The sequence below is a fragment of the Typopeltis vanoorti genome, chromosome 15 (genome assembly GCF_054136105.1).
Source record: "Typopeltis vanoorti isolate ZY-2024b chromosome 15, IOZ_Tvanoo_1.0, whole genome shotgun sequence".
In the NCBI taxonomy this organism is placed as follows: domain Eukaryota; kingdom Metazoa; phylum Arthropoda; class Arachnida; order Uropygi; family Thelyphonidae; genus Typopeltis; species Typopeltis vanoorti.
In genome coordinates this window covers 70,453,492-70,467,045 of record NC_143563.1, presented here as the reverse complement: position 1 = coordinate 70,467,045, position 13,554 = coordinate 70,453,492, and the positions used below count along the sequence as shown (strand labels likewise).

Here is a 13,554-nt window from a genome sequence, read left to right as displayed (position 1 = left end):
TGCACTTGATCAATGATTTCTGGTGTTGTTACACTTTTTTGGACGTCCTTCACGTGGATCATCTTCAAGGCTGGTACGGCCACATTTAAACTTGGCAACCCATTTCTTAATTGTCAAAAATGAAGAAGAGTGCCCATAAATTTTTATGAACTTCGAATGAATTTCTTTTGGTGTTAAACCTTCTTTTACAAAGAATTTTATAACTGCACAATACTCAATTTTATCCATTTCAAGGGATACAGACAACACTTTTGCTTCAGACAGTTGTATAAAATAAACTACTTGATGGAATGACTTGCAATTTCACATGGATGATTATGACAGATGTACACCCTCATATATGCCTTTTATTAAAATCTCTCTATGATCTTCTAATAATATCCAAAAAAAGAAGATAACATTCATAATACCAATCTTTCTCGATGTATAGAGAATTTTACATCTTTCTTTTTGTATTAGCCACATCATATTTTGACAACTGATAACAGTAATCATAATGATGACATAATAGTATTTCTGAACCTGTTATTCATGTTAGCTCCTTTGGCTTAAGCATGACATGATAAGTAAAGCTTTTTATCAAAATGGAGCTCCCTACAATAATGAAAACTGTTTGGCTACAGTTGCTTTTAAATTAAAATATTAGAGAAAAGACATTAATGGGAACAATGGTGTGATATTATCAGAACTATCTTATGGTATGACCACTTTTGGAAATAGCAAATCATTGGAGATTAATTTTTTAATGGTTCACTTTGGGATAGGGATATATTCAAAAGAGTTAAAAACATGAAGCTAAAATAGAAATAAAACTAAGCTAAAAATATACAAGAGCAATGGAATGAAGGAAATAATGAATATTATGATGATGATAACAGATAAATATAGTGAAGATTAAAAGATGAGAATTAAAATAGCAAAAATATAAAAACTTTAAAAGTAAAACTAAAATATAAGATGAAGTAAAAACAATATATTTTAAAGGCCAAAGAAATTTAAAAACATAATATAAGTATAAATGTAAAATACTGTTAAAATTATATGAATACAGGAGAGAATGTATTAGATCAAATATAGTGAAGATTACAATAAGGGAATTAAAATCTCCATCAAAATTTGTTGCAAACTTATTAAAACCATTAGTACAAACCTCTAAATTTATGATTAAGAATATAGATGACCTGTTTTGGACAAATAAAAAAAATCTAAACTTATCTCCCAACAATACTCTCACTATCTTTGACATAACCTCTCTTTACACAAATGTCAACATCCCCAAAACACTGGACACTGTCTACAGTCTATTAATAAATGACCCAGGTCTTGCTTGATTTGCATACTAAACTGAACTATCAAGATAATTTAACATTAATTAAATTAATCATTTCAGCAAATTATTTCAAATTTGAAAGCAATTTCCACATATAAATTTTTGGACTCCCGATGGGCCAAAACATTAGCAGTCAGCTAGATGAGTTATTGGCCTATATGGAATCACATTTATTATTTCCAACCCTTCTACACAGCATTTCCTTTTACAGCCATTGATAATGTACACATGACATTAATAATGTCATGTGTACTAGAGGAAAAAAGAAAAGTTTTAAACTTATTAACATCTTTGAATAATTTTAGTAGTAAGACTTATACGTTGGTTAGACATAACTGGTAATTAATTAACGGAATTAACAATGCATATAAAGTATATTAATTAAAGATAACTTTAATGAATCACTTCTATATTTCGGCAATGTCACATTGCCATCTTCAGGAACATAAAGATATGGTATGTGCACTAAGGAACTAACAAAGCAAATGAGGAAGAAAGTAAGAAACTAATTTTGTTCCTAAAGTCCTAATGGTGCCCTCTTGCGGGCTAATTTGGTAGTCTTGGCAGTTGGGCTGAAGTTCTCATAATGAAAGTCTCCCAAATTTGGGGCAGTTTCATGCACCCAAATTTGTTGAGGTTAGGAACGTTTTTTAGAGCTGCTGAAGATTCTTTGAATAATCTTTCGTATTTAAACTTGCTGCGATGGATTATTTTTGTTTTCTTCCAACGAATTTTATGGTGGGTATCTAAGGCATGGTCTGCCAGCCCAGAGCGGCTGTACTGGTGAAACCGGATGTAGTCTTGGTGTTCTGAAATCCTGATATTTGTTGTTCTGCCTGTTTGGCCAAAGTAGGACAATTTGCAGCTGCAAGGGACCTGGTATACACCAGGTAGGTCTAGGGGAAGTGGTTGGTCTTTGGTAGAGCGGATAAGGGATGCCAACTTTTTATATGGTCTGTAACAGGAAGTAAGGTCATATTTTTTGAGGATATTAGTTATTTTTTCAGAGGTGCCCTGGATGTAGGGGATAGTGATAGACTTGGTGTAGTCTTTATTGTGGAGGGGGGAGGGGGGGTTGTGGTTTACAGGTTTTAGTATTTTTTGGATTTTTTTGAGGTTACAGCCATTGGCTAAGAAAGTGTTGAGGATGTGGTTTAGTTCCATAGTCAGGGCCTTGTCATCTGAGCAGATTAATTTTGCCCTGTTATATAGTGTTTTTATCACCCCATATTGTTGTGAGGGGGGGGAGATTGCTGGTGAATGTATCTGCCAGTGTGGGTGGGTTTTCTGTAAACAGAGAAAACCAAAGATCCATCAAGCTGGTGGGTGATTAAAGTGTCTAGGAAGGGGAGGTTGTTGTTTTCCTCTTTTTCTAAGGTGAACTGGACTCTGGAATGTTGGTTGTTTAAGTGTGTTAGGAAGGAGTGGAGTGTGTCTGAGCCAGGTGGCCAAATAGCAAACACATCATCCACATAACGAAGCCAAATAGTGGGTTTTTGTGGGGCGGAGTTTAAGGCTTTCTCTTCAAATGTCTCCATAAAGAAATTGGCCAAGGGTGGGGAAAGTGGTGAACCCATGGCTGTCCCCTCTATCTGTTTGTAGAACTTTCCTTGCCAAACGAAATAGCCTGAGTTCATTGTGAACTGAAATAGGGCTGAGATATCAGGAGGAAACTTGGCTTGGATGAGCTCAAGGGACCTTACTTCCTGTTACAGACCATATAAAAAGTTGGCATCCCTTATCCGCTCTACCAAAGACCAACCACTTCCCCTAGACCTACCTGGTGTATACCAGGTCCCTTGCAGCTGCAAATTGTCCTACTTTGGCCAAACAGGCAGAACAACAAATATCAGGATTTCAGAACACCAAGACTACATCTGATTTCACCAGTACAGCCGCTCTGGGCTGGCAGACCATGCCTTAGATACCCACCATAAAATTCGTTGGAAGAAAATAAAAATAATCCATCGCAGCAAGTTTAAATACAAAAGATTATTCAAAGAATCTTCAGCAGCTCTAAAAAACGTTCCTAACCTCAACAAATTTGGGTGCATGAAACTGCCCCAAATTTGGGAGACTTTCATTATGAGAACTTCAGCCCAACTGCCAAGACTACCAAATTAGCCCGCAAGAGGGCACCATTAGGACTTTAGGAACAAAATTAGTTTCTTACTTTCTTCCTCATTTGCTTTGTTAGTTCCTTAGTGCACATACCATATCTTTATGTTCCTGAAGATGGCAATGTGACATTGCCGAAATATAGAAGTGATTCATTAAAGTTATCTTTAATTAATATACTTTATATGCATTGTTAATTCCGTAAATTAATTACCATTCAATAATTTTAGTGATAGATTACAATTCATTATTCTGATTTTGTTCAGGATTTTCTTGATTGTTTTTGGCTCAAATCCATTTAAGTGTGAAAAAAAGCGAAATGAGGAATTACACTACTTAACACAGAACCTCACACTCAATGGATTTGAGCCAAAAACAATCAAGAAAATTCTGAACACAGCTCCCACAATCAACGAAGAAAAACAAGATTTCAAGAACGCAATCTCACTACCATACATCAGAAATGTCACAGAGAGAGATTAGCAACATTGCTCCACAAGTGCAGCTTAAAAGTAGCTTTTCTCCCTTTAGAAAAAATATCAAGATTCCTACATCCACCGAAACTTTCGCACCATCCCATAAAAAACCAAGGGTCTAGCAAATCTATTGTTCTTGTGGCCAGATGGAAAGGTCAGGAGAAATCCGTATGGCAGAACATAAAAGACGTAGAAAAAAGAAGAGAACACAAATCAGGCCTAGCTTTTCACACAACTTCCACTGGCCATAAAGTACTTTGGGAAAAAACAATCATGTCATATATTCTTAAAAACTGTTTCACAAGGATTTTCAAGGAAGCGGTAAAAATGCTTAGAATTCCTACACTGTGCAACAAAAAACCAAGTCTGGTCAGCATTCATAAAAAATCTAACTTCCTCAGATCTCGGACATAACACATGTGAAGCACAGAACGTGACAACAAATAACAATGTTCCAACAAACATTCAGTAATGAGTGTTTAAATTTTTTCAATGTTACAGTTAGAAACATCTAATGGACTATGAATTTAATCTTTGTTAGTTGTGTTTAACTTTTTTTATACACCAATGCTCCTGATCAGAGTCACCACTTCTGGAACTGGATCTTGGTCTTTTAGAGCCTGGATTTCCGGTTGCGTGCTGATAAGTCATACGACTTACGAAACTCTTCAGGTTTTCACGTATCCTGTTCGTATTTAATAAACATGTGGTTTCAATACCGGAATCTATGTTTTGATGCCATTTATACTGGATCTACCATCAGATTATTAAATTCTCACTTGTATGAACATTATTGGAACTTCCGGGGTCCCCTTTCCTGACAGCTCTTTCCAAAAAAAAATCACAGTTCACTGATACAGTCTATATACACACACACACACACACACACACCTGGTCGTCGACTTACGACCACAAAAAAAAAAATAAAATAAAATAAATCGGGCAGCTGCACGTACGATAACTATGGGATATGATAGTTATCGTACAATAACTCGCATACGATAACTATCTCTCACATACACTCGGTCGCTTTCAAGCATCTGTTGCATGTGGTGTATTAGTTAAAATTCTACTAAAATACTACCCATAAAATGTCTAGTAAAAGGAAAATGCCTTCATCTACCGCCAGCTAAGAAGTCAAGGAAAACTATTGATTTAGAGTGTAAAATGAAAGTTATCCAGAAGTATGAAGGTGGAAAGAAAGTGAATATGATAATAAGTGACTTGAAGTTATCACATTCCATGGTATCAACGATACTTAAGGACAAAGAAGGAATTCAGGAAGCTATGAAAGGTTCCGCACCTATGAAATCTACAATTTTAACCAACGACAGGCACCCATCCATGAAATGGAGAAATTGTTGTTTATGTGAATGGAAGATTTAATACAGAAAAATTCACCCATGAGCCTTTGCACAGTGCAAGCAAAGGCTAGAAGTCTGTTTCAGAGTTTAAAATCACATGCCAGAGACAATTACGCAGAAGATTTTCAGGCTAGTACTGAATGGTTTAAGCGTTTTAAAAAAAGATTTGCTTTGCATAATGTACGTGTCACAGGAGAAGCAGAAAGTGCAGATGAAGCCCAAAAATTCGTTAATAGTTTCAACTTTTTAAACAAAGAAGAAGGTTATCTACCGGAACAAATATGAAGAAAAAAAGAAACAAACTGTTCAAAGCTCATCAAACGAACATCTCCTACCTCAACCCAAGAACATGACCCTGACGATCCACAACCCAGCACAAGCAAAGATTAAAAATTGATTTTGTAAATTTCATTTGTATTAATTTTTACATTAATTTTAAATTGTATTTTTGTGTTTACAGTACAGTATGTACAGTATTATTTTTCACATTATGTACAATATACATAATTATAAATTTAAAAGATAATAAAAATAAATTATAAAGATGATAAAAAGATTAGAAAGGTTAAAGAATACTGTTAATAAATATATGGCCGACATACGACCAGATTGACTTATGACCTGTCAGCCAAAACGGAAATCGGTCGTAAGTCGACGACCAAGTGTGTGTATATACAGGGTGTTCGGGATAAATTTGACATATTTATAATTAATTATATTTTTCCGTAAGTTACATGTATTAACACACACTTCTCTTCATTTAAAAGTTTGGACCCTTCTTCATTCATATACAAGATGTCAGAAAGGATGGATAGCTGGAACCCACCTGAATCATGGAAGAGAATAACTTGTATCATGATGATTCGTGCCCGCCATCAAAATAAGGATATTACGACTGCTGCCCAATGCTCCCTGAATACAGTAAAAACAATCAGGCATGAACTAGAGACTTGCAATGGTGACTACGAGGATGTAGCAAGAAGAAAGATCCCTAGCAGACGATCTGATTGCGTTCGTACAGCAGAATTCCTCGCAAATCTGCAGGAACAGGTGTTGAAGAACCCTGGCATTGGAATTCGGGCTTTGTTCTTGGAGTTGCTAACTGTAGTCAAGCCCTGGATAACAAGGGTAGCCAATGGTAGGCCGTATGTATGGCAGCAGGATTCGGCCCCTTGCCACACCTCTGGGAAAAGTCAAAAATGGTTGTCTGAAAATTTCTACGACTTCACCAGTCCAAATGTTTGGCCTCCAAACTCCCCAGACCTTAACCCCATGGATTATTTTGTATGGGGCGCAGTTGAAAAAGACACCAATCGCACTTCCAGTAATACAAAAGCCCAGTTAATGGATAAAATTAAAACAGTTTTTGCGGCCCTTCCCAGGGAGACTGTAGCATCAGCTTGTTCGAGGTTCCGAAGCAGAATTGAAGCTGTGATCGATGCTAATGGTGGTTATTTTGAGTAAATCTTGTTGATAGTGTTGTAATTAACTCTGCCTGTAATGTTTTTTTGTCAATTCATTAAATTTAATAGATACAAAGAAGATTTTCTTTTTCCTTACGAAACTGTCAAATTTATCCCGAACACCCTGTATATATATATATATATATATATATATATATAGGGTGCACTACTAATTCTCCACTTTTTGTTCATGTCATTTTAAACAGCATTATATATTTATATTTTATTATGTTTTTAGATATCCTAGGTTTTTAAAATATATCATTTTTACTTTGTCTCACATGTTAATTTTTGTGTGCTTCTGTGACACTATAGGTGAATTCATTTTTATGGATGACAACACCACACCACATTGTACACGAGCGGTGGAGTTACTTTTGGAGACCAAGGATATTAATCGAATCGCATTGCCAGCATGTTCCCCAGATCTTAACCCCAATAGAACATGTTTGGGATTCAATGGGAAAATGCGTTGCTGCTTGAAATTACCCTCCAGAAAACAAACAAGGCATTATCCTTACTCTGAAGGAGAAGTGGACCTGTCTGCCTAAAGAACTCCTGAATAACTTGGTGTTAAGCATGGTATAACATTGCAAGAGCATCATCACAGTTCGGAGTGGACATATTCCGTATTCCAAATGTCTCTCCACATAGTTTTCTGTAAGCACTGTGCATTAATTCTTTAACTATATCCTTAAGAAATTTGTAACTTTTGCCAAACACGTATTGCAATTTAATTTGTATGAAATTCATAACACATTTTTTGTGTAATATAATTTATTAGTATGCTGACAATATATATATATCCATATTTGGTTGTAGCCATGAAAAAGTTTTTTCATATACAGGAGAAGCTTTTGGACACCAGTGTATGCCACTTGGTTAACAGATTGTGCCACACTAGAGAAGAGAGAGAGAGAAGGGGGGGGGGGGAGGTAAATAACTAAATTGACAAATTTAAACCAACAAGTTAGACTGATTATATAATTTTAAATAATTACAAATATTGTATTATATATTTGCACAGCATTAAAACATTTTCTGTTGATTTTGCACATGGCTTCAAAGTTTTTGACAGAAGCTCAAGCAGGAAAGTTTCAAATAAAGAAGTAAATTTTCATCATTACCTGTGATGTAAAATGTGAAGATCGTTCAAGTAATACTCTGAAAGTGCTGGGGGTTAGTTTGTTATCTGTAATTCCTTGTTGAAGACCACGATTATCATCTTGATTTAAACGTCTATCTAAAAATACTTCCAACCACCCTAGAAATTTTAATGATAAAAATAAATTAGTTTGGAGGAAGCTGACTAGAAAATCAGAGCAATTTCATATGGCTAATTATTGAATGTAGAATGTTAAAATACATATAGATAGGCTTAGGCATTTTTAGTTATTCATAATGGTGCTTCAAAGTATAAACAACACAAGGAGAAAAAAGTATCATTAATTTATTGAACTTAGTAATATTTCACTGATTTTTTACTTGTTATCTGTGACTACCAACACAGAACTTAACTACAAAACTGTAGAAACAACTCAGATTGTAACTGAAAAGAACTAATGTCCTGATACAATGCTCTCTAGGGACCAGATAACCATAATTTCCAAAAATCAGGCATTTGGTCTCAGAATGAGTCTCTCCAGATCTGTGGCACATGAATGCAGCAATACTTGTTGAGATTGGAGAAGTGTTTCATGACTGATGCTGATTCTAAAAATAGTCTCTCTGACCTAAAGTAATTTCTATGTAGCAGAGATGTCTTCTTCCATTTAATTCTGCTTAAAGAAATATCCAAAGCATGGTCTGCCAGTCCCAACCTGCTATACAGGAATGGAGATTACATTTGTGGAGAAATTTAGCTCTTTTCTGATGTATCCTCAATATAAGGGATGGGAATGATTTGTTGTGATCATGCATGTTGGCCATCAGAGGGATGGGAGATGCAGTATTTTATCTATTTTATACATATTGTAGCCATTGGCTAAAAAAAGTGTTGTGATGGTCCCTGAGCCAAGTATCAAGAGCTGTGTTATTTAAACAAATGGCCCTGACTCTCTCTCTGTGTGTGTGTGTTTTGAAGATGCCATATTGTTGGGTTGGGTGGTAGTATGATTGCTTATGTAAATATCTTCCCACAGGTGTGGGTTTTCTATATATAAAATATAATGAGCCCATAAGGTAGTGTGTTAGATGCACTAAAAAATGTATTTAATGTATTCTGAGCCAAGAGGCCAAATAGCAAACATATCATCTACATAGCATAGCCAAACTATTGGTTTGACTGCATGTTTTGTAAAATGTTAATGAAACATTTTGAAAATGCCAGTGAGGGGTGGAGGAACAGTGGAAACCTATTGCAGTCCCTGTTTGTATGTTTTCTTTTTGTGAAAAATAACCAGAAAGGAAAAATGGAAAGAAAAAATATACAAACAGCTAGATGGGACTATAATGAGTCCCCCCACTACTAAGAGAATTTGGCTAGTGGATTACAGAAAGAGGGAAAAACTATAGAAAACTCACATTTACAGGAAACGCATTAATATAAGCAATCACAACACCACCATCCCAAAATTATGGCATACTGAAAACAGAGTAAGGGCCATTTTTTTTTGTTCAAATGACAGCTCTGGAAGCACTCCCCCCCCCCCCCTCATCATTCCTGCAACCGACCCACAAGATCATAACAAAACCATTCCAATCTGCTAATATTCAGGATACATTAAAAAAGATAGCTAAATTTCTTCACAAACATAATCTCCATTACACTCTCTCAAACCATTCAACTGGCTACTTTCATCTGTTCTCCTAAGGATCAACTTCATCCTCTTGTATATCCTGGATGCGTATAAAGTTTCTTCTGCCTACCGTTTATCACACTTGGGAGAGATTGCTAATTCAGTTAATATCTGCCTTAAAGAGTACACAAATTACATCTGCAATCGCCTATATTGCAAGTCATAACTGGAAGACCATGCTGATATTCCTTCACATAGAAGTAAATGGAAGAAGACATCTATGCTGCATAGAAGTTGCTATAGGTCTGAGAGATTATTTTTAGAATCAGCATCAGTCATGAAGCACTTTCCCAACCTCAACAACCTTCTGTTTTTTGCTTCTGCTTTTATTTGGTTCCAGTTTTTATTAATATTTGTTATTTCTTTCAGTATTGTTCTTTTCCATGTTTCTCTTGGCCTTCCTTATCTTCTTTTACCCTGTGGGTTCCAATCTAGAGCCTGTTTTACTATTATTTTATCTTCTTTCCTCAACACATGCCCCAACCATCTTCATTTCCTTTCACGTATCTGTTGCAACATGGGTTTCTGGTTTGTTCTCTGCCATAGTTTTTCGTTTGATATTTGTTTTGGCCAATATATTCCCAGTATCATTCTTAAACACTTGTTTAGGAAGACCTGGGTACTGTTAACTATCTTTTTGTTTAACATCCAAGTTTCTGATCCATACATTAGTATTGCCTTTACATTTGAGTTAAATATTCTCATTTTAGTTTTTATAGAAAAATTCTTGTTTTTCCAAATATTTCTAAGTTAGTTGAAAGTTGAATGAGCCAGCTGTTTCCTTCTATTTATATCTTCAGTAGTTTCTCCTTTTATTGATACTATTGAACCAAGGTATATGAATTGTTGTACTTCTTTAAGCGGTATTTCTTCTATTGTTATTTGTTTATTTTGTTTTGCATTTATTTTCATCAACATTGTTTTATTTTTATTTATCCTAAGACCAACTTTTTTGGCTGTTTCTACAAGTGTTGTTGTTTTTTGTTCTATATGTTGGTGCTTCTGTGAAAGTAAGCAGATATCATCTGCAAAATCTAGATTGTGGAGTTGGTTTTGAAGTAACCATTGTAGTCCTGTATTTCCATGAGATACTTTTCTCATTACTCAGTCTTCTTCTTCTTTAGTATTCTGCAATTGAGGAGGTTTTTCTTTTAGTAGCAGAAACTTTCCTTCCACTCTCTTCTGTTCCGAACCTTCTCTTTCAAGGTTGTGTACCTGTCTCCATTGAGCATGTCATCTGGCATTGTTTTCCTTACTCTTCCTCTGGGTCTTTTTCCTTCGATGGCATCTCTGATGATTCCATTCCCTCTCAAAATATGTACAATCCAGTTTCCCTTGCTTCTTTTTATCACCCTTAACAGACTAACACTTTTTAATTGTCATAGACTAACAGTCTATGACAATTAAAAACATAGTAGGGGTAGAGTATACAACCTTGCCTTACTCCTGTCTTTGTTTTAAATGGTTCTGAGAGGGTATTTCCATGGATTACTTTAATTTCAAAATCTTCATACATTTTTTAAATTATTCTTATTATTTTTCTGGGAGTCCATAATTTCTAAGTAATTTCCATAGGAAAATCTGTTTATACTGTCAAAAGCTTGTTCAAAATTGATAAAATTTAAATATAAATATGCCATTCCAATGATTGTTCTATGATAATTCGTAAAGTAGCAATGTGATCAGTGCATGATCTATTAGCTCTAAATCCTGCCTGTTCTGGTCTTAGTTGTTTTTCTATTTCTATTTTGATTCTTTCTAGTATTATCCTTGCTAGTATTTTACTTATAACACTCAGCAAAGTTATACCTCTCCAATTTTTGCATTCAGATAGGTTCCCGTTTTTTGGGTAATTTAACCAGTAATCCATTCCTTAGGACACTCTTCTTTCTGCCATATCTCATTTAGTAAGGGATATATAATCCTAGTCTCTGATCCATACATATGCTATGCTATAAGTTTTGGATTTGCTTTTAGTATATTGCCTGGTATGTTGTCTGCTCCTGGTGCTTTACCTGTTTTGATCTGAGTTATTGCTTTTGTAATTTCTATTTTTGTTATTTCGTTCAAATTTATATCTAATGATGCATTTTGTTCATTTAATTCTAGGCTCTGGTCACCATCAGTCATTTCTTCAAATTTCTCTGAGAAGAATTCCACCCATCTATTTATCTGTTCTTTTTCATTTAATAATAGTTTTCCTTCTTTATTGTATATACGAACTATCCATTTGTTTTCTTTTTCCACTTAACTTCCTTGTAATATCATACAACTTTCTAGAATCATTTATATATGCAGCATCCTCTGCTGGATTCTCTATGTATTTTCTTTTATTATTTCTTGCACTTCTTTTTATTTCTTTGTTAATTGCTCCATATCTTTCTGCTTGTTCTTGTTCAACATTTTCGCCAATCTGTAACAGTTTCTCTTTTATTCTATCTCATATCGTATACCAACGATTTATTATGTAATATCGATAGCTGGCAAACAGACTTAAAACTTAGATTATTAAAGTCTATGCATCCACTAACGGCAAGACTATATGGCTCTCCCAAAGTCCACAAAAATGGAATAACGTTACGCCCCACTGTCAATGGAATTAATTTGCCTACTTATTTATTATCAAAACACCTTGCAGGTCTTCTTAAGGCACACATCTGCAATTTGGATACTTACGTAACGCACAACATTTCGTGGAGAAATTAAGCAACATCTCGATCTGAAATACAGATCTTCTGGCAAGTCTGGATGTCACATCTTTATTCACCAGCATTCCAGTAGAGGAAGTAATCAACATTTTAAGAAGCCTCTTCTCCCAAGACATTATTTCTCTGTTCCATCATTGTTTAAAATCCAACTTTTTCCTATGGAATAAAACTATTTATCAACAATTATCAGGCCTTGCCCTCTTTCACCACTTGTGTGGATCTCTTCATGGAGAAATTTGAGAGTAAAATTTTATCTCAACTAGGCCCTAAACTTGCAGTGTGGTAGAGATATGTGGATGACATTTTTATTGTTTGGAAAAATACTGAAAAGGATCTGTTCTAGTTTCTAAGCAAGATCAACTCTTTGCACCACTAAATTAAATTCGCTTTAGAACTTGAGAAAGAAAACCAATTACCATTTCTGGACACTTTAATTAAGAAACAAACAGACGGATGCATCAGCCTTACAGTCTATCGCAAACCAACCAATACAGGTCGATTCTTGCACTTCACTTCTTCACACCACATTTCTCAAAAACTTAGCATTGTACATACGCTAAAAAATAGAGCCTCTCTCATTATGACAGATGATAAAGACCTCAAAGAAGAACTCTCCCTGATATCAAATAACCTTACAAAGAATGGTTATCCTAGAAAATTGATCCACAAGATACTTTTCTGTGATCCTCCACAAAGACAGCCTGAAGATATATATTATAATTCCACTATCGTAATTCTGTATACAGGGACAGTTTCCAATAAGATTGCCAGACTCCTCAAGTCACATGAAATACAAGTAGCTTTTAAACCTTCAAAGACCATCCACCAATTCTTAAGATCTCCAAAAGACAGTCATCCTTTTTACAAATATGCCGGAGTCTACAACATCCCCTGCTCGTGCGGCTTGAACTATATTGGCCAGACTTCTAGAAGTTTTGAAATCAGGAAAAAGGAATACATAGGAGACGTGAACAATAATAGAGAAGACAAATTGGGGTTAGCCTTTCATTTCTCTAGGATAAACCATACCACAGAATGGGACAAAAGCTCCATGCCCTACTTAGAAGAGAATTCCTGCTCCCGAATGATAAAAGAAGCCACAACAGTTATTCGTTCAAAATAAAACCTAAATAGAAACCAAGGATTAATTCTGCCTGAGATCTGCAAGACCCTCATTAGATCTTTAAACTTGCCAGAATTAAATTTTGCTACAAATTATAGAATGTTCCTACATAACAAGTGAGATCATACATGCTCTATACGTGCGAGTTCTTCTGCATTTTTACAAAAAAAAAAC

At 35.1% G+C, this 13,554-nt stretch overlaps 2 protein-coding genes across 2 annotated transcripts in view; one reads left to right on the top strand and one right to left on the bottom strand.

Moving 5' to 3' along the window:
- LOC150098865 (alpha-mannosidase 2-like) overlaps positions 1-13,554 on the bottom strand; it is a 300,659-nt gene that overhangs the window by 37,380 nt on the left and 249,725 nt on the right. Inside the window, exon 20 of the mRNA XM_090405066.1 lies at positions 7,879-8,015. Coding sequence (XP_090261192.1) covers positions 7,879-8,015 — 137 coding nt within the window. The remainder of the gene's footprint in view (positions 1-7,878; positions 8,016-13,554) is intronic.
- The window catches only part of LOC150098866 (serine beta-lactamase-like protein LACTB, mitochondrial), a 166,987-nt gene that overhangs the window by 133,900 nt on the left and 19,533 nt on the right, over positions 1-13,554 (top strand). The window contains exon 8 of the transcript XR_016549497.1: positions 7,067-7,411. The gene's annotated coding sequence lies outside the window, so the exon portion shown is untranslated. The remainder of the gene's footprint in view (positions 1-7,066; positions 7,412-13,554) is intronic.